Here is a 21,648-nt window from a genome sequence, read left to right as displayed (position 1 = left end):
TTCCACATATTAATTTGGTGATTTTGTCCTATTGTAATTCTTGATAAGGCATGCAATTAACTCTAATAGTGATTTTTGAAGGCATTTTCATATTATGAAATTCTCTTATAAGTTTTGTTTTATGCGAGTATTGGTTCAACTCGGGTTTTTCTATGCTTTTGTATTAAGTTGATGATTTTTTAAATTTGAATACATGTTTACATAACATAATTTGATACATATAAGGTATTCTCTTTGTAATACTGATGTTATTCTCTCCTTTTTACCCATTGGCACTCTGTAATGATCCCGGATTTGTAGACATTATTTGACCAATGTTGGGATATTTGCTTAATCTCAAGGCTGGTTAAACCTGATGTATTTTCAACAAATTGAACGTGACAGAAGTTTGTGTCGGATTTTACTCCGAGACGAATGATATTTCATCAATATGACTATATATGTTCTCCATTATTTCAAATTACTTGAGTAACACTAGATGTGAGAACGCCACTCATGCACTACTTAGCATAGCCGACGCAAAAATAATTTATCCATGAATTTGTTCAATTTTGTGCTACCATTTTATGTTATCAATATGATTGAGGAAGGATCTTGCACATGTTTTGATTTACTTTTAGAAATTTATTTTTCATCTCACACATGTATATCACAGCCTTCTAATAGCCAAGAGTTTTCCCGTTTTATAAAATTCTCACATTTGCACAAAAAGAATAGTCTATAGTAGGGCAATATTATGGGTCTTTGCTTCACTTTGTTGATTCTTAGTTATCAACAATTTTGGAACCCATGAGTTCATAAGTGTCATGAAATTGGGTCGGGCATATTTATTGTTAGATAAAATGTTTTCTTTGAAATTTAAAATTACGGTGGAATGAAATAGTAAACGGGAATAATATCTATTTTATTTTATCTTTAATTTTCATGTCGGGACGACATTGTTACTCTGGCTGAATACTAAATAGAAACATGCTTAAGAAAAACAAAAAGGTAACTAATCATTTTCCTGGCCGAAATTTTTTTGAATATCAAAACTATTACCCACGGGAAAAATAAAATAAGTGGAACGCAAACAATGTTGAATTGGAGAAAAAGGCATCCCGTGTCGTTACGGCACGGGTTAATCCCTAGTCTATAATACAAAACAGAAGGGGTTTTTGAGCTTGGACGGGTGGATAACATTTTGAGAGACAAACATTGCATCCGACCATCCCAATCTCATCCCAGCTAAAGACATCCGACGGATATAAAAGTTGTAACATATTTTGTTATAAATTTTAATTGATTGGTTCCCTCATAATTAGGGTCATAGACGTCATTATGGATGTATATTGATTGGATTTATTCATTTAAATAAAATAAATGCAATACGAATTTCTTTTAAGTGTATTCTTTATGTCTTTTACCGCTATATACACAATAAATTTATTATTATTTTTTTACAAAAATCAGGTAAGCCGTGTCTATCAAGTAGAATTGAAAAAAAAACAATGATAGATTTATCTACTGATCATGTTACGCCTTTATTTTGTACGTTTGTAGGAAGAAACCAGAGGTGGATCAAAAAGTTATTTTTCAAGATAAAATTAATAACACGTCAGCATTTTTTATCAAATAAACTATATTATAACAAATATTCATATTTTTCTTATTTAGTAAAATGAATTGGTATTAAAATGCAAAGGATTGTTAAATGGATTAATGCCACGATTTTAAAGATATTGTATATTAATCCAAGTTTGATCGAGTTTATTTTGTTTTAGTTTTGGTCATCAAAAATAAAATAATATAACACGATAAAACAATTTGAAAATCAAGATTTAATTTCAGTAATTATTCCTAAATCAACTGCACTTTACGCCAACTTTAAAAATTATTTTTCAACTTCCAGGTTCATAAGTTCTTATACATGGAATTCAACCAAACAAGATTTTGAAACTTAGATAAATCTAATCATTAATTAAATACATGTCGAATTTTTATTTTTCTATTTGTTATTAAATATTTACTATAACTCTATGTTAGCCTCATGTCGTGCCGTTATAGCACGGGTTATTTCTAGTATTGTACATATCTTAAGGATTTAATCACCACCATTCATAATGTGTGATTCAAAATTAAGGACTTAATCACCGCTTGGGGGCAAAAGTTGAAATCTATATTTCTCTCTCTCCTGTCTTTCTTCTCCTCTTCCACTATGGAAAAACCCTAGAAAAAAATCCTTCTCCTATGGCGGAAAACTCCATTAGAGAGTAAATCTTAAGACAGCTTGGGGGCAAAAGTTAGATCAAGGGGTAAGGGTTATGGATCTGAGAAATCTGATGTGAAACACTATTATTTTGTTGGCATAACTAGTCTTTTACTTGTTTGGGTTTTGTTTACTGCGTTCTCAATCTTTTTATCTCGATCTCTTCATATTGGTGTAGTCTTCTATGGATGCTTTTTCTCTCTGTATCTTTCTGGATTCGAGCTTTCTTAGGGTCTTTATTTGCCCTTTTATTGTTGTTTGCTTGCTTAATCGAAATATTTAGGGTCTTTGATGCTGTTGTTTTTCAGTTCAATCTTTGATCTTTAATTTCTGTATCGATTCTTGTTTGTTTCTAAGTTGTGATGATTCTCTCTTCAGATCTTGCTTCTTATTCTTTCTCTCATTCTCCTTGCTTCTTTCTTTTACTTGTGGTCAGTGAATTTGGGATCTGTAAATTGGGGTTTGATAAGATGTCTTCAAAATTGAGTCGCTTAAAATAGGGTAAAAGGGTTTTGAACCCAAAAAGAAATCCTTAGATAATCCTTCTATTGTTTTTTTTTTTCTCTCTGATTTTAGTCCGGCGTTTTTAGTTAGATGGGTTCTCTTCCCCTGTCTTGCTTCTTCTCTCCTGCTTGATTTCTTCTGCGTTCTTGGCTTATTGTTAGTTGATTAAGCCATAATGTTTCGATTCTGTTGAAATAGTTCCTTTCTTGTCCCCTGTTCCTGTTTTGATGCTCTAAAAGTTAATTTCTTCTGATTCTTTATAATGGTTCTCTCTCTTCTTATCCTTTAGTATGTTATCTGCTTGCTTTGTCTAACTATATCTCTGTCTAATCGTCTTTTGAGCGGCTCCATAATTTCTGCTTTATTCTCCTTCTTTTTTCTTCTATTATCTCTTCTTAATTTTTGATCCATGTTTCTAGGTTAGTCTTGAGATTTCAGTGGAAGTGGTTGACTGTTGTTTGTACTGAATGCTGCTCAAGTATTTCTCCCTTGTCTTGGTGCGATTGCGAGTCTATTCCAGTTTCTTTCTCCTTCTTTTTGTCTGCCTGTTTGCAACCTCGCCTCCTTTCTGTCTTTGTTTTCTTGTTAGATTTTAGTTTTTCTTATGATTTTAAATTTTGCTTGATGATTTTATGGTATGTTATGCTTTAAAATAATGGTTAGAATGAAGAACTTAATCTCAGTCTCTAATCCTAGCTCCAATGATATGACTAAGCCCCCAGGTAAGTCTATCCTTAATAACCTTGACATCTGCGTTTTTTTCTTCCAGTGTTCTACTATTTTTGTGTTTTTCTAATCTTTTGTGACCAAGTGTAGGAATCAAGTGCTTGGGGAGAGTCACAAGTTGGTTTCGGCTATTCAGGGGCCTATTTCTTCCTCTTTTCTCTTTGGTTTTCTTCTTTAAATTGTCAATTTATTCCTTTTTTTTTATAATGCATGTCATTCAGGTTCACTAGCTTTTACAGTTATGTAGTATCTGTTGATTTCCTTAGCTTTTCTAAACATTAAGATATTAATCGTCTCTAATTTTTCTCTGTATTATTTGCTCTTTCCATTTCTCGGTGTGAAGTTACGTGCAATTTTTCCCTGGATTAGTTGATACTGGACATTTGACTAAGCTTTTTAACTTGCACTCATCTTGTACAGTTTCATCTTCCCTTCCATTATAGTTTTTTTTTTTAACTAGGCTAAATTTTCATGATGGTGTTAGCCTTATCTATTAATTATTTCTATTTATTAGATTTCCCATTTAAGATGTATTATATTTGTGTAATGTTAATTTGCACTTTAACCTACCTTTGTGCTTCTTGGAATAGGAAATTGAAAACTCTTGTGAAACAACATGATGCTGAAATCAATACTGGCTATGTTCAACGTGGTTACATTCTTTCGAAGATGCTACCTTCACCAACAAAATATTCGATTGCGGAAAAGGATAAACCGTCATCCTCAATCATTAAGAAGAGATCTCTTTCCTGTACAGGCCGTAGTGACACTTTTATCATATCTGTTCGTGATAGAAGGGCTCAGGAGTCCATCTTGATAGTATTATCTCGAGCAAAGATGCTCAATTTTCACAACTTGTTTGTGGATCCTTACACATCGCCAGTATTAGAAGACTACTCATTGGGTACCGATGAAGAATACATGTTTCCTATGCTCCTGAAGAATTATAAAGGTTTTGGTTGTCTTTGCATTTTTAGCTCTAAGACCTTTTTAGGACTTATCGTTGTGTGCTCTTTTTCTTCGACGAGGTTTTATCCCTTTGGTTATGGGTTTTCCTCGTCAAGGTTTTTAATAAGGAAACACATGTGTGTCCAACACCTCTTGGTGGTTTTATCATTTACTTTCTACCGTCCGCTTTTTACTTTTCTTGTAATACCTTTAACTTTGTTGTTTCTTCTTGTATACCATTCTTATTAGATGGTTATACTTCTGATGTAATCATGGCTGCTAATGCCTTAAGTTAGCTTTTTTTTTATGAATTCCTAATTTACAAAAAAAAAAAATCACTGTTATTTATCATCTACAAATGGTTAAGGACTTAATCACCAACTATAAAGGTGCATACGTACATACAGTAAGTTTTGGTCCCACTAAAAAGTCTAAGTTATTCAATTGCGACATGGAAACAACAATTCCAGTTTCCAGCAACATCGTCAATGGCCTTAATGTAGTTACAAATGATATCGGGAAGATCCTCCAAGTAATCTTCATAAACGATGTAGTAGGTCGGAAAAATTAACTTTCCTCATCTTTAAGGGATGCTTTCATCAATCCTTGTGCCGGCTTTTCAACCACCGGTGCCACTTGCTTCACTGTAATTTTTCTTATAGAGTTTTGTTTGGAGGGAACTTCCAGAACTTTTCCTTTAGTATTTTGCTTCTTGAGTTTTATTTAGAGGGAACCATCGGACCTTTTGCTTTAGCATCAACTTTGATTGTTAAACTTGTATGAGAAAGAACCTCGAGACCTTTTCTTTATCATCTTAATGGGTTGCCCCTCCTTGTATCTTTTGACTTCTCCTACATTTGTTTCTACTTTGAACATCCTCCTCTTTTTCGTCCTCCACTTTATAGAACTTTTGCAATTGCTCAAAACCCATAGAATTTCTTTTCTTTGATTATTCCAACACTTCCCTCGCCTTTTTCACCCATTCTCTTTCCCTTAGGTGGTTCCGTGACATCATACCTAAAGTGTTGAAACACAAATTTACTCAAGTTACTCAATTAAATTTTCCTTTACGACTAGGTTAATGTTGAATATTTCTCGGTTAGTGAACTCTTCGCCTGAATCTTGTTTGACTATTGTTTCATTTAGGTTCCATGACATCATACCTAAAGTGTGGAAACATAAATTTTCCTTTACAACTAGTTTAATGTAGAATATCTATGGGTTAGTGCTTTTTCAATGTCGGTATCGACAAACACTTAGCCAAAATCTTGTTCCACTATTGTCTCCTTGAAAGATAATTATTGCCAAAAAGGATCAATATCTTGAATTGGTATAAAACCTGCATATTATAGATCTTAGGTGACGAGGAGTAGGTGTGATCATGGTTTTTTTAAAAGCGTACGCTTCACGTTTCGCTTCAAATTTGAGCATTTCGCTCCGAAGCGGTCATGTGAAGCGTATCTTTCATTAAGCTTTAAAAATTTCGCCTAATTTTTAAAGGCTTTTAAAAGAAAAATATCAATGTTTTAAAGGGGAATTGAACACCCCACCTCCCACTCGTCTGGAGTAAGTTGAACTGTTGTATACACGCTTTGTTTTTGATAAAAAATAGTCTTATAAAAAAATTATATAGATATTATCAAGAATACATAACACAGCTTGGACAACTTAGCATGTGTAAGCGGCGGTCCTGATTTGTCCTTGACAAGGATAAATCTATGGCCGTGGTTGTCCAGACCACACCCATTACTCGCACATGTGTCTTACTTTTGGTAGATGAACGAGTGAACGTGGTCCTTGAGTCGTTTTCTAGCGCGCTACCCAGCATACCCTACCCTCGAGTTAGTTCTTCGTCTTCCTTCCTGTTAGTCATGGACTCATGGGAATGTTCGCCGCGATTTTGAGTCTTCGTTTTGTGCAAAACTCAAATTAGTTCTCAGATCAATCGGTGCTGCAAATCTGATATTAACGGAACCCAATTGGTTAGTAAGCTGTATCATGTTAAATTTTAGTGAGATGTATCAATTGGTTCTCTGATTCCCCGAAATTTAGAGATTTAATTCATTATTTGTGTTTTAATTTGATTTTGATTCATTATTTGTATGAATCTGTTAGGGGACATCAAAAGTCAGGGAGGTATTTTAAGCAGTTGTGGCGGAGCGATGGGGTTTACACTAAACAAATCTTCTGTTAAATTGTTGAAGGTAATAGTATCTCTGTATAGTCAGCTTTGGGTTTCTTATAAAAACAAGAGTATTATTGTGGGTTTAGACTTTAGTTTAAGAATCTAAATTTTGTTAACGCGTTTTCTTCGTATTCTTTCAGATATAAAGAAGCCATTTTCAATCCTTAATGGTTTAGTGGAATCAAAAACTCTTCTGGTTCTATTCAAATTCCGTTCTATCGACTTTGGTCTTATCTTCACTGCAATCGTTGTTTGGTCAATAAATTTCAACGACCTCTCAAAAATCACTGGATAAAATAATAAAAGCTCAAAAGGTTTGAATCTCCAAATTTGGTTTGATTTGTTGGATTTTTGTTAGTTTGTTGTCGTTAACTTGAGAACCAACTTGGTCTTCATGGGGTTGTCTTCTGTTGCAGATATTTCACAGCAACAGATCATGGAGAGACACAGAGAACTATGTAGAGTTTAACTAGAAGTTTAGAGCCTGTTTGGTACAATTTTTAAAAACAGTTTTCAAAAATAGTTTTCTACTATTTTGAAAACATACCCTTTTTTTCCTTGTTTTCATTTTCTAAATTTTTTTTGGTAAGATAAAAACAGTTTTTGAAAATTAAGGAAAATCGACTAAATCAGATCAAATGTAAAGACTCGTCTAAGAGATAGTGATATTGGCCATGATTCACTGACATGCATTCCCCTGATCTCTTACTTTGTTCTGAAAAGAAGAAGAAGGAATAAAAATAAAAAAGAGAAAACGCAGAAAACAATAATTTGTTGTTTTCATTTTTTTTGTTTTCAAAAACAGAAAACAAGTAGAAAACATTTTCTGAAAATGTCCCTACCAAACATGTTTTCTCCTGTTTTCTGTTTTCTCTGTTTTTAGAAACAGAAAACTGTTTTCAAAAACTATACCAAACAAGCTCTTATATTTTCGTGATAGAAGCAACCACAAATTAGGTTCACTTCTTTTATAGCTTGAAGTCATTCATGCATGTCTTTTAATTTCAATTTCAGCAGTTTGTTCTTCAACTCATGTCCTTTTCTATACTGCTCATGTTTCTGAGTTCTTAATGATTCGGTTGCAATCCAACCCTTTCAGAATGTTTGAAAACGTAACAAAGTTTCTTAGCTCCATACCGGATCACTTTGCACGACTGAATACCATGTTCCCTTTGTAACTTTCGATTTACATCTTTTTAACACGTGATTTCCATCAAATTTAGTTGTTTCGTTTCTTACATTACCAGTGTGCACGCTCATTTTCGGGTCGGTGTTACGACGTTGCTGTTGGAGTTCTAAGCAGTATTAGTGTGTTTATAAGCTTTTGGTGTTTTTATGTAAGATGTTGAAATCGAAGCAGTTGATTCAGTGGGAAGAAGGGAAACATAGATAAATAGTAAGTCACTCTTTATCCCTTCCATATCCCATTACAATTTAATTAACCAGTTTTATCGGAAAATCCATTGGTTCCGTCCCACTTCCATGCTGAAAATTTACCTTCATGGTTTAGTATTTTGTTTGTTGGGTATTATATATGAAATTCCTGCTTTCCACAAGGTCTGAAAGACTTCTTGGGTGTATTTCGGGGAAAAACATTGTTGATCACACTCGATTGAGTCTTGAAAAATTGTGGTAGCCATTTGTGATTCGGTTCATCGTCTTGACCCTTTCTTCCTGATGTGCAGCTCATCTTACGGTTAACCAGACATCGGTTTTCTCCTTCCCTGTGTCGCAAGTTACGTCGCACCCTCATTACATGTACCCTATGTAGTTTTATATTCTCTTTCACATCAAATTCGTTGGTTTTTGTTTTCGTTATTTTCTCATCAGCTCCCTAATGATGGGTTCTGTTCTCTGCAAAATTTAGTGCACGCCCACTTTAAGAAGACCCATTCTAGTTTCCGTTCAATCAGATTCATAACTAATAATCCTCAGTAAAGTGTCCGGTAGCTCCTACTGTCCATTTCTTGCTCTTTGTGAAGTGTAAATTCTTAATTTTAGTTGGTACGTCACAACCATATATTCCATCTTTTTCTTTGGCTTCAAATGTTTGTGCCTTCTTAAGTGACCCCTTTTATTGAGAAGTTGTTGTTTCCACTGACTTTTTGAGAGAGATCCTGGGGAAAATTGATGCATACTACTGACATTGATATGTGGAGAAAGACTTTGTCAGATTGATTTATTTCTTTGATGTCTGAAAGACGAGCAATCTGTGATTCTCATAGTATGCAGTGACCATCAACAGAGAGAGATAAGAAAAGGGTTTAGGCATGGTTTCTCAAATATAACTTGCGGGAAAGAATTTGCACATTGCTATGACATTTCTTTGAGGCGTGAGCTGTTATCACATCATTATAAGCGGACCTTATTATCGCTGCATCATTATATCCATGAATTTCTGTGAGCACTTTTAGTTTATCTTTACCACATAAAATATATTCCACCCCTCTAAATTTAAGAGTTAAATTTTTTTGTAGTTCTGTTCTTTTTTCATCATCCAGGTAACATCTTGATGAGAGTTAAATTAAAAATACGTTGTGGTGTTGAGAAAGTTCAAATGAAAATCATTAGCATTTGACATCCCCGTCGTTGCAAGAAGGTTTTCCTCCCTGTCAACTTCATAAGGTATTCTTGAATGTTTGCTTTTCACTTCTTTGGTCTATTGTGCTTTGTTCTTTATTGTGCTTTGTTCTCATGTACCATTCCTTATTGGCCGGGTATTTTCTACATTAGGAATGAAACTGACATTCCCAAAGTTACAAGCCAACAAATCATATTTGCAAGTTAATATCCCATGTACGCTGAGGCATTCTCAATCCAACAGAAATATTCAACCGCACAAGTGAGAAGCCAAAGCTCAGGCATTCGAACATCAAACTACTTTGATGTTTTTCAAGTTTTCTTCTGTCGACTACGAAAGCTTGGAATAAAAAAATGAGTAACAACTAATAGGTTTCCGCCTAAGCTACTTATGGTTCACAAATGTCTTGCAATTATATCGACACTGGACCATTTGTATCGGTGTGATAGATTTTAAGATGGCTGAAACCTATCCTTGAAAACCATAGCATCCAGTGGTGTGTATGCCGAAACTGACAGTCGAGAATCCTTGATACAACCACCAAAGTAGTGCTGGCATTTATTTCCATCAAGTTAATCATGTTTATTTTATTTTTGGGAAGGATCACCATGTGAAACCAAACAGTTGGGTGATTGAGAATGAAAACTAATCTTCCGTTGTAATTTTAACTTCCCTTCTTTACATTCACTTTGTCTTCATAAGATTTTACTACTACATACGGTCGATAAACTAATCAGGTGGACCAGGTAGAAGGTAACTTTGGCCTTGGCGTGTTGCATAAAAATATGCTGCTGGATCAAGCTGGAGAAATGGTAGTGGAGTCGTTACACAGATCGATTTGGAGTAAGTGGTTGCTTCCTAAAGTATCTTTTATAGCATGTTCAGTTTATCGACGCTTCAGCATATTTAATCTATGATTCCTATGTAAGTGAAATACATTGTCAGCTTGCTTCGATTGTTTGGAATTTTTTCATTTAGTCCTTGCCGTTAAACTGGGTGCTGCCGAGGGATGTTCAAACTCAGTTGGAAGGCTGGAGCTACATTAATTTCCAAAATGGCGGAACTATTGGTTCAAAGGTTCCGCGTGCAATAATTTGGGAGCTATGGAAAGAACCCAAGGACCCAGTGCTAGATTTCGTTGGCAGGGGAAGCAAGAAAAAGGATTGCGAATACAACCGTTTCTTATGCTCTGTTGCTCTGATGAACACTTATACAGGGATACTCATTTCCGTAGAAAAAAAAATCTGTAAGAAACTGTGATGATGTAATCTTTTATATTGTAACTGAAGAGTGCATATATTACTTTATGGAAATTACATCCAAAATCACTATACCAAGCTGGAAAAATAAGAAAACATGCAGAACATAGAGTTTTAAACCCTGATGAAATTACAAATGAGACACAAAGATAGGACATTCTTACAGCAAACAAACATACAATTCATGCATTACCGAATCATAATGCATGCCCGTGCCGTTACGGCACGGGTCAAGTCCTAGTCTTCCTAATAAATTCATAAGTACTAGTTATGACTTATTTATTTATAAGAAAACATCCGCTTCTAACATCAACCATGAAATACACTTTGACATACGCATCGCTTCCTAAAAATGAAAAACGCTTCAAGCTTTCAATACTTTGGGTGTGATCATATTAATATTAGACTCATCACAAATATAAATATAACTTGGCTCTCATACAATGGACCTAACTAACCTCGAGTTTGCAAGGTTAGGATTATTCAAGGCTTTTAAACTGCAGGATCTTCGATTTCCCGTACAATGTGACACTATTCTCGACAGCCATCTAGAAAGATATATCAAACCGTTAAAGGGGCTATGAAAACTAATGTCTCCACTTAAATGGAGGGGTAAGAATAATCCTTCGAATTTTCGACTCATGATCAAAATAATAAAGTTGTTCATTATCAGTTAAAGCACATTTGTCTTATGTCTTATGAGAATCTTTGCTGCTCAGTTAATATGTAATGTAGGCTACGTAAATTTTAGATAATTAAAGACAAACCAAAATTTGATTGTTCTACTTACAATTTTCTTGATTAAGGACCCCATTTTCACCCAAAGAAATGCCAACAGAACTTGAATTAGGCAATCAGAGGAGCATGGTAGTAAACATCCGTTTCTGCACTAAAGATATTCATTAGAATACGTAGAAAATAAAGATAAGAGGAGAATGGCGTCTTCTCAAAAGCTTCCCCCATAACCACCAAAATCATATTTTGACGACAGAGTGAAGAAAGTTATCCTATCTAAATATACTGGATTCTCCTTGCAGCTTGCAAGTGTGGAGGAGCATATAAAATATTAGCAAACATAGAGAGAATGATAGACATGGCTATTAGTCGCTACAGAATTTCAAAAGAACAGATGATCAGGAAAGATGATCACAAGAGTCAAATGACAAAAACCAAAATTCTATATTAGAGTTATATTGCTCGAGAATGGCTAACAAGTCTCATTACATTGTATATGACAAAAAAAAATTGGCAAAAACATCGAAAATACAATAACACCTCTTTACCTCGTTTTGTATTCCTAACTTCCTCATTGTTTCTTGTTCCCTAAAAAGGTTGCATACCGAAATCAGCCATGACAAAAAGAAAAACTCATAACAAGAACTAGCATTTGCCCACATTGTTCAATTTAGGCCTCTTCTTCATGCTTCTATGGATTCTTCTATTTTTATTTATCCCCAAATAGGTACCCGAGTTGAGTGAAACCAGACTTTCAACATAATTTTCTAATTCATTCATTTTTGTTAATTTGCGTAGTTCTCTAGTATTTCCATGCTTCGGGCCATATAAAAGTAAATCGCCAGCAACCCGCTCTTGGATAATAGAAAAACGTATTGCCCAAGATTCCCGAACTCCATAATCCTGCATCACCCACACATCAAAATGAGATTTAACACCATTAAAAGCAATGACACATAGACACCCTTCCAACACTCCCACAGTCCTAAAATCCTGCTTATTTTCCAAACAAACTCTTGGTAGTTCAATTTCTTGGAAGCTCTCTTCGCAGATATCTACAGAGACTATAGCCTTGGAACTGTCTTTGGCACTTTTTACACCTAACCAGTGCAGAGCTCTATTAACAAGCGCCCCAGCTACTCTAGGGAAAGGAAACTTATAAGGAATGCTTTGAATGCTTTTCCATGAATTCGTTCCCAGCGAATATACGTCGACTAGAGAATTTTCCTCCTTATAGTTTTCCTCCATATCCTCGAAAAATACAACTTTGATCAACTTGTAATCGCCAGTTGCATGAGCATAACCAAATGCAAAAAGGTCAGTATTATCGTTCGGAAATTCATTAGGTGATTTAGGTATTTCCTTATACTCTGTAGTGGCTGGATTCCAAAGACAAGAATTCTCTATCGCCATCGTCAATCCATAAACAAACCAAGCCATTGCTTGAACCTTCCAATTCAATTGCAAACCCTTTAGATTTGAATGGGTAATCCATTTCAACAGCATCATATAAAATTCTTTCGGCTGTTGACGATTCCAACAATGATGATAATGAATCATAACTTATAGAGTGCAGTAAGTAAGATCTCCTACTATGATTTCTAAGCATGAGCCTGTAGTGATTTTTTTGAGTAGTATGAGTAAGGTGCATTTTGACAAAGTTAGGGTTTGATATTAAGGCAAACCAAGATTTGCATACACACTTACATATGAATGTAGTTTCAACTGGTACCCGCACAAGGATTTCAAGGTATACCTCTTCGGGAATGCTTGACATGGCTTGATGGATCCTTTCTCTTCTTCTGCTTCCAGTTTCTTGAATGAACAAGTGATTCGAGAAGAAAGAGGTCTTATAACCGGTTAACGCAAATAGGTAACAAAGCCCGCATCTACGGGCTGGAACGGTCATTTTTTGGCCCCACGATTGTCCTATGTTGCGAGTGTAGGGCCGTTAATAATACCAAAAATACTTTGCCCGTATGTGCACGTTTGATCCTGTCTGCACCTATAACAGGCCGCTATGGACCGCCTGGCCTGACATGATTGGCTTAAGCCGTATATAGGTGGATATGTGTTTCTCTAAAATTTAATAGCCCGGTCTTATCTGTGATACGTATAGTTTTAATTATATAATGAAGTATTTTTTTTGTTTATATTGTGGAATAAAATTTTTATTTTCATTTTTGTTCTGCATTTAAAAGATTAATTAATTAAGATTATTTTTGTACAAATGCCTTAGCAGGGTTGGCCTGGATTGACTGATAGAATGGGCTTCGAAAAATTTTGGGCCCAAAAATAAATGTTTTTACGAAAATATGTTCGGTCTCACGGATTTTTTGGGTAGCGATTTTTTGGATAGCTGAACATGAGGCATGTCAGGTCTAGCATGAATTAGAAAACGAGCCAGGCTGCCCGACTTGGACTAACTTACACCTCCACCGGTGAGACCGGTGTCTAGAAATTTTTTTTGGGATGCTTGTTTTTTTCAAGGAATCACACTCCATATATAACAAAATAAGGTTATTGAGTAGTAAAATGAATAACCCTTTTTATCCTAGTATTTTTTTATTACGGCTAAATTATTCTGTTGCATTTTGTTGCGCAACAACACACTCCTTAGTCCACTTATGAGAGATTCGTTGGCTGCCTCAAGCTAGGAGTAGAGTGCCTTTAGTACTTTGTTATTGTCCATTGATGTTGTGTAGCGTGTCAGTCATCCATTGAGTAAAACTTAGGGTTAATCGTTGGTTGTTATAAGCTGTAAGAGAAGGGTTATCTCCTTCATTATGATTTTTAATGAAATAGAGTTTGTTGGCTGCGCTTCTTAAAGCCAGATATTGGCCTGGATCACCGATTCAGGAGGTGTTTACACCATTCATTTCCATTTCTATGTGTCAATTTGTTGTAATAATACAACAATTGGCATCACTGCCGTTTTATCCACCAATTTTTTTCTTCTAATGACGCTCAAAGATGTTGCTGATAAAGCTACTGCGAATGAAGCTGCTATCAATCAACTTAAATCTGATTTTAAATCACTTTCCACGGACCTTACTCTTCAGATCGATACATTGAAGGCTAGTTTCAAGGAAACTTTACAAGAGAATAATCGAAATCTCATTCAATTACTCAGTAAGTCCAACATTCCTAATCGTCCAGAAGATGCAGGTGGTTCACATCACCATGATGACGACAACTCAAACTACTTTCATCAACATCATTCTGCCTTTGTCAATCACCACCATCGAATTCCAAAGCTCGATTTTCCAAGATTTAATGAGGAAAATCCTAGAGGGTGGATCCAGAAGAGTGAACGCTATTTTCAACTCAACGACATTGAGGAACACAGGAAGGTTGACATAGCTGCCATCTACCTTGAAGGTAAGGCCGAGAAATGGTGTCTAAATTTTCAAGTTAATAGAAATAAAATTACATGGCAGGATTTATCTACTCATCTTTGTGCTCGATTTGAAAACCCTGTGGAGGAAAATTTTGTTGGCAGTTTCAATAAATTAGTGCAAACTAATTTTGTTGATGAGTATTATGAAGAGTTTGAATCACTCAAGGCTTTAGTGTTCAGAATGAACCCATCTTTGAGTGAATCCTACTTTGGTATGAGCTTTCTAAGTGGATTGAAGGATGACATTGGCAAATCTGTGTCTATGTTTCACCCACAAACTTTGGCTAATGCTTTTTCATTAGCTAGACTACAAGAACAAAAGCTTCAATTAGTGACTCCATCACCCAGGCCATTTTCAAAATCATTCATTACCCCTTACAATTCCAATAGAACATACTCCCCTGGCCCTTTACCACCTAAACCAATTATAACTTCACCTAAATCCAACCGTACAACACCAAAATCTTTTTTCACACCTCCATTAAAGTCTGCACCAACACATACTATCATTAAAAGACTTACTCAGGAGGAAATGGACAAAAGAAGAGCACAAGGGTTGTGTTACAATTGTGATGCAGTATATAAACCAGGCCATTTTTGTAAAGGGAAACATAAGATCTATATGCTTCACATGGATTCTCCTGAATCATAGGATACTGAAGGAGAGGAAGACATTTTTGAAGAAGCACCTGAATCTCCCATACAATCTGATGTTGAAATATCTCTCCATGCTCTCACTGGCTCTGCCACTGGTGAGACAATAAGAATACCAGGTATCACCAACAAGAAGACTGTTTCTGTCCTTATTGACACAGGTAGCACCACAAGCTTCATTTATAGTAAATTGGTTTCTTCACTTCAATGTACTATCACACCAACTCCACCTATGAAGGTCACTGTTGCAAATGGAGACCAGACAACAAGCTTATGTATCTGTTCTAAGCTACAATGGAGCATGCAGGGACACAAATTTGTAGAAGATTTAAGAGTCTTGCCACTAGGGAGTTGTGACATAGTGCTTGGAGCAGATTGGTTAAAACAATTAGGTGATGTGCTTTTCAACTTTGCCAAACTCAGTATTTCTTTTCACTACAACAATAAGAAGATCACTTTACAGGGCACAACTCCTAAACACTCATTCTTGATGATGAGTAGTGAAACAGTAAAAAAGTACTTCTACAACAATTCCATGGCTTAGTGGCTCAATTATTCTCCATATCCTCCACCTCCAGAACCCCTGAAACTCCAGAAATTATACTTCCACTTTTACAAGAATACACTGATATTTTTCAGGAACCCTCTACATTCCCACCTAAAAGAAGTCTTGATCATTCGATTCCCTTACAGCCATTGTCATCACCTATAAACCAAAGAGCCTATAAGTGCTCGTATGTCCAGAAGGGAGTAGTTGAACAACTCATTAAAGAAATGCTTCATACTGGAAATCTGGAATCATCCACCAAGCCACAGTCCATTTTCTTCTCCCATACTTTTGGTCAAGAAAAAGGACAACACATGGAGATTTTGTGTTGATTATAGGAAACTCAATAGCATTACTATTAAAGATAAGTTTCCTATACCCATTGTAGATGAGCTACTAGATGAACTACAAGGGTCTGTCATTTTTTCTAAAATTGATCTTAGAGCTGGCTATCATCAAATAAGAGTGCATGAACAAGACATCCACAAAACTGCATTCAGAACTCATCAAGGACATTATGAGTTTAAATTCATGCCCTTTGGCCTCACCAATGCTCCTGCTACACTCCAAGCACTGATGAATGAAATCTTTCAGCCATATTTGAGAAAATTTGTATTGGTGTTCTTTGATGATATTCTCATCTACAGTCATAGCATGAGTGAACAATTGGACCATCTCAGGCTATTTTTTTCTTTACTCAGACAATATCATCTATTTGCTAAAATGTATAAATGCTGTTTTGGACAACCTTCCTTGGAATATTTTGGCCATATAGTTACAGCCGAAGGGGTTTCTGCAGATCCAACAAAAATTGCTTGTATGCAGTCTTGGCCAGTACCTAAAAATATTGAGGAACTGAGGGGTTTCCTTGGCCTCACTGGATATTATAGGAAGTTTGTGCAGCACTGTGGAGCTATCAGCAAGCCACTCACCAACCTTCTCAAGAAAAATTCATTCCTATGGAGCTCAGCTGCTACAACTGCATTTGAGGCACTTAAATTAGCCATGAGCACTACACCTGTCTTGGCCTTGCCAGACTTTACCAATCCATTTGTAGTTGAAAGTGATGCCAGTGACCTGTGCATTGGAGTTGTACTACTTCAGGAAGGTAAACCTATAGCTTACTTCAGCAAGCCATTAGGACCCAGAGCTAGAGCACTTTCCACTTATGAGAAGGAATTCCTAGCCATTGTTCTGGCTGTGCAAAGGTGGAGGCAGTATTTACAAGGCCACAAGTTTAACATCAGGACAGATCATCAAAGTATTCATTATTTTCTTAACAAAAAAATCACTACTTCTCTACAACAAAAATATCTCATTAAACTTTTGGGATTTGATTATGAAATACAATATAAGAAGGGTACTGCAAATATTGTTGTTGATGCTCTGTATAGAAGACCAATGACTGAAGCTGCTTTCAATGCAATATCTCTTTCTACACCATCATGGATACAAGATGTCATCCACAGTTATGACCAAGATCACAAAGCAGCACAAATTATTTCACAGCTACTTCTCCAAGCTGATAGTGTCCTCATTTCACCTACAAAGAAGGCATCTTAAGATACAAAAACATATTCTACATTGGCACTGGTGGTCAGGTCAGACATAACCTCTTAAATTCTTTGCATGCTTCTGCAGTGGGTGGCCATTCTGGTATACAAGCCACCTATATTAAAGCTAAGGGCCATTTTTATTGGCAATGAATGCTTAAATATATTTTACAACTGGTGTCCCATTATGACATTTTCCAAAGGAATAAGAGTGACAAAACAACTACTGCTGGTTTACTACAACCTCTACCTATTCCAGATCAAGCATGGCAACACATCACCATGGATTTCATTGATGGCCTCCCTATCAGCAACAGAAAATCTGTCATTTTAGTCATTGTTGATAGGCTCACAAAATATGCTCATTTTATTGCTCTGCAGCATCCATACACTGCTGCTTCTGTGGCCCAAGGTGTTCACCAGCAATTTTTGGCAAGATTTGTTCAAAGCCTTGGGAACTGAACTGAACTTGAGCACTGCTTATCACCCCCAAACTGATGGGAAAACTGAAAGAGTTAATGCCTACCTGGAGAATTATTTGAGGTGTATCTGTGGCCACAAACCAATCAGCTGGAGTCAATGGATAGCACTGGCAGAATGCTGGTATAACACCAGCTATCATAGAGTCCTAAAAATGGCACCATTTCAAGCATTATATGGGTATGTACCTCCTCACACGAATTTTCCAACTACTGCAACAACATTTGTAGCTGCAGTGGAATCATACTTAAAGGAGAGAGCTAATATGCTAGACTTACTCAAAGAATCACTGGGTAAGGCCCAAGAACGTATGAAACTATATGCTGACATTTCCATAGTTGAAAGATCATTTGTGGCAGGAGATATTGTCTATCTGAAGCTTCAACCATACAGACAGGCCTCTGTGTCCCTAAGAAAAAACTTTAAACTTTCAGCAAAGTTTTATGGCCCTTTCAAGGTACTCCAAAAGATCGGCATTGTAGCTTACAAATTGGAATTGCCATCTAGTTCTCGTATCCACCCTGTTTTACATGTCTCACAGTTGAAAAAGCACATTGGTCTCCAACATACTCCTTCCTCTATATTACCAATTGTAGATCCAACTGGAACTGTCATTATGTTGCCTGAGAAAGTGTTGCATACAAGAACTATCATCATCGGAAAACAGTTGGTGCCTCAAGTTTTGATTCAATGGACGAATTCTTCACCGGAAGAGGCTACTTGGGAAGCAATCTTCTACATAAAATCTCATTACCCTAGATTTATCCTTGAGGACAAGGATGTTCTTCAGGGGAAGCAATGTTGCATCTGTTGCGCAACAACACACTCCTTAGTCCACTTATAAGAGATTCGTTGGCTGCCTCAAGCTAGGAGTAGAGTGCCTTTAGTACTTTGTTATTGTCCATTGATGTTGTGTAACGTGTCAGTCATCCATTGAGTAAAACTCAGGGTTAATCATTGGTTGTTATAAGCTGTAAGAGAAGGGTTATCTCCTTCATTATGATTTTTTAATGAAATAGAGTTTGTTGGCTGCGCTTCTTAAAGCCAGATATTGGCCTGGATCACCGATTCAAGAGGTGTTTACACCATTCATTTCCATTTCTGTGTGTTAATTTGTTGTAATATACAACATATTCTCGATTAATTTGTATTAATGAACTTGGTTAGTTTATCAAATTCATTGTTAGTGATTAAATTAGATTATTGAGTTTGATTTAACTTTTTGAATCGATGAAGGGTGTGCATCCTCCTTCAGTTTTTCAGTTACAGGCATCCTAAGGCTAGGTCATGTTTTAAACATCCTGTCCATAACCACCTCTATGGCTAGGGCTTAACTTCATCGATTGTTGGTCGTAGAAATCCTAAAAACCCCGATACGACTAGAAATGTCGACTACGAATTAGTCGTAGTTAATACTTATGGCTAGTAAATTCGACTTAACCGTAAAAGGTCTGTACTCGATATTAAGAGAGCACAAGCTTATACTTATTCTTAGTATAAAATTCCAGTTTGGAAACTCTTATTTTCGATTTTTTATGTTTCCAGATGGAAAACACCGTTTAAGTCCAGGAATGTTGCAACAAATTTTCAAAAAAATAATAAAATTATTTGTTACGACTAGGTTTATGACGAAGATTCCTAGTTGTATAAAATTTTCACCTGAGTTACGGCTAATAGTTCATCATTTACTAGTTGTAGGTACTGGAAAATAAGCTTAAAGCTAAGGAATCGTTATTTGACCTAGTCGTTAGTGGTTCTCGAAAAAAAAACTGGGAAAAAAAAGAATTGTATACCCTGATTCTCCAGGTAGGGTTCGCCTAAATGAATATAAATAATGGTTTGTCTTTTCATAACATCGAGTGTTGATAGATACACTGGACTAAGTTACCAGAAAAAACTTCTCAGTTAGGCTTGCTCGGTCAGGAGTAGTTATCATTGTCCTCTCGGGAAGCTGATGTTAGATGACCACAACGATGCCCATTAAGAACTCCACATTTTCGGATGACTGCAGTGTCTAGGTGAGGACATTATCAGTAAATAGACGGGTCATTACAAATGGTATCGGAGCCAACGACGAGTCACCTATTGAGGGTGGAGAGTACAATAAATGAGTTGGTGCAAGTACAGTCTCATGGGTGGCATGGAATGTCAGAGAATTGGGCTTGAATATATTCTGGATCCGGGGACAACTCCAGTTTAAGGCGGTGATATTGTAATACCCTGATTCAGCAGGCAGAGTTCGCTGAATTGAATGTAAGAAATGGTTTGTCCCTTCATAAAACCAGGCTTTTTCAACACATTTGGCAAACAGCTTTGTTGTTAAGCGTGTTCGGGCGTGAGTGATCCTGGGATAGATGACCTCCTGGAAAACTGTTGATGGATTCCTAGAATGGTGTCCTTTAAGAACCCCCACAATGTCGGAAGACCGTAGTGACTAAGTGGGGATAATATCGATGGAGGGTCTGGTCATTATAAAAATACGGCTAGGGTTCGAGTAGATTAGGTCTTGATTTTTGGTTTTTCGTTTAGGAATAAATTTTAAGGGAAAAGGGTATTATGGTAAAACTTTAATTTAAAGAGCAACTTAGATATATGATATATATTATGACACCCCTTAGATAAATTTTAGACAACGCAATCCATATGGATCCCTTCAAGAAAAACCAGCAGCGCCAAAAACAACTTTAAGTGTCTGTGACTTTTTTTATGCATCTTTTCGTTTTTCTTTGTCTTTTTTTTTGCGACTTGTCTTTGGAAATTAGGTATTTGCTATATAGTTGGCCACGAGTATGGTAAAGCATAAACTATACACGAAAATACATTATTTGGTGAGATGAAGGTATGGTGCAAGGGTCTTGGCGATGCCATGGTAAAATTAACAAATAATTAACTTACAAGTAACCAGTTTTTTTTCATTTGGGAATGTATTTGGTAGACCGGAAATGCCTAACCAACAAAATTAGAATCTAAATTATGATCATACGAAAATTTCCTTTTGATTTTTTCTATTTATTGATATATCGCTAAGAGATATCTCTGATACGAAAAAAATGTACTAAATTAAAGCAATAGCACAAGGGTAATAGGATCTTCTATCTAGTCCTTTGGTGAAACTAAGTGACAATGTGACTGTTGTCATATTAAAGTAATAGCGAAGAAGAACAATTAATATACCAAACCACGGGACAGTAAAGCAATATAAGACTTCACAACCTCTAACAAGGTTGATTCGGTAACAAAAGAAAACTCTAAACTTCTTCTTTCAACTAACGTTCTTCATTTTTATTTTTATTTTGCAGGTCTGCTAATTATAAGAATATGGACCAAGATAGAGACACTGCAAATGCTTTAAAAAGATTCAAGCGAACTTATCGATGCAATCAATCAAGTTTCCAGATATGCAAGTTTTTTGAAGGACTTGTGCACCAACAAGCAACTATTAGTCGGGAATGAAGCTATAAGTATGGGGGAGAATGCTTAAATTATCATATAAAAGAAACTCCCTCTTAAACATTGAGATCCCAGTAGCTTCGATTTGCTAAAAAAAATTCTCAACAACTCAAAATTTTATTAATAACCAATTTACAAGAAGGACATATTTAAGAATGATACATCTCAAACAGATCTAAAATATGGACAATCAGGTACTTCTAGTCTAATCAGATTACTATGCCTAAAATTATTAGTCAAATTAAACCTCAATCTAAAGAAATTCCTCCATCAGCAAAAATATCAACATCGAAGTTAATTTCTCTATAAGCACGTCTAAAGTGGATTTTATGTGATTGAAAACAAATTTTACTCCATCATTCTTAGAAGATCCAAGGA

General features: G+C 35.8%; 2 protein-coding genes and 1 long non-coding RNA gene across 11 annotated transcripts; 2 read left to right on the top strand and 1 right to left on the bottom strand.

The window, feature by feature from the left end:
• The first annotated feature begins 6,247 nt into the window (after positions 1–6,247).
• On the top strand, positions 6,248–10,529 carry LOC113303448. 9 transcript variants are annotated; one of them, XR_003337508.1, is made up of 6 exons: positions 6,248–6,408; positions 6,542–6,630; positions 6,752–6,925; positions 7,028–9,236; positions 9,939–10,035; positions 10,171–10,529. It is a non-coding gene; the product is annotated as an uncharacterized LOC113303448 (long non-coding RNA). The 9 variants fall into 9 exon arrangements; XR_003337503.1 differs by having other exon boundaries at positions 7,028–7,568; positions 7,859–10,529; XR_003337502.1 differs by having other exon boundaries at positions 7,028–8,007; positions 8,297–10,529.
• A 1,082-nt stretch (positions 10,530–11,611) lies between these two features.
• Positions 11,612–12,990, bottom strand: LOC113306850 (F-box protein At3g07870-like). Its single transcript, XM_026555764.1, has 2 exons — positions 12,894–12,990; positions 11,612–12,635 (listed from the first exon to the last, which is right to left on the bottom strand). The coding sequence occupies exon 2, from the start codon at positions 12,624–12,626 to the stop codon at positions 11,832–11,834; it is 795 nt and encodes a 264-aa protein (XP_026411549.1). The 5' UTR covers positions 12,627–12,635; positions 12,894–12,990; the 3' UTR covers positions 11,612–11,831.
• A 1,156-nt stretch (positions 12,991–14,146) lies between these two features.
• Positions 14,147–17,350, top strand: LOC113306183. Its single transcript, XM_026555151.1, has 4 exons — positions 14,147–15,163; positions 15,239–15,748; positions 15,880–15,974; positions 16,126–17,350. Exons 1-4 carry the CDS (start codon positions 14,147–14,149, stop codon positions 17,348–17,350), a joined length of 2,847 nt encoding a protein of 948 aa, XP_026410936.1.
• Positions 17,351–21,648: the final 4,298 nt, after the last annotated feature.

This window comes from Papaver somniferum, chromosome 8 (genome assembly GCF_003573695.1).
Source record: "Papaver somniferum cultivar HN1 chromosome 8, ASM357369v1, whole genome shotgun sequence".
NCBI lineage: Eukaryota > Viridiplantae > Streptophyta > Magnoliopsida > Ranunculales > Papaveraceae > Papaver > Papaver somniferum.
This window is presented reverse-complemented; position numbering and strand designations above follow the sequence as displayed.

Excerpts from the sequence above, each read along its gene's own strand:
- LOC113306183 (XM_026555151.1), top strand. The coding sequence starts at position 14,147 with ATGACGCTCAAAGATGTTGCTGATAAAGCTACTGCGAATGAAGCTGCT. Across the intron at positions 15,164-15,238 it reads TGTGTTACAATTGTGATGCA|GATACTGAAGGAGAGGAAGA; the intron begins GTATATAAACCA and ends CCTGAATCATAG. Across the intron at positions 15,975-16,125 it reads CAAAGAGCCTATAAGTGCTC|GAAACTCAATAGCATTACTA; the intron begins GTATGTCCAGAA and ends TGTTGATTATAG.
- LOC113306850 (XM_026555764.1), bottom strand. The coding sequence starts at position 12,626 with ATGGCTTGGTTTGTTTATGGATTGACGATGGCGATAGAGAATTCTTGT.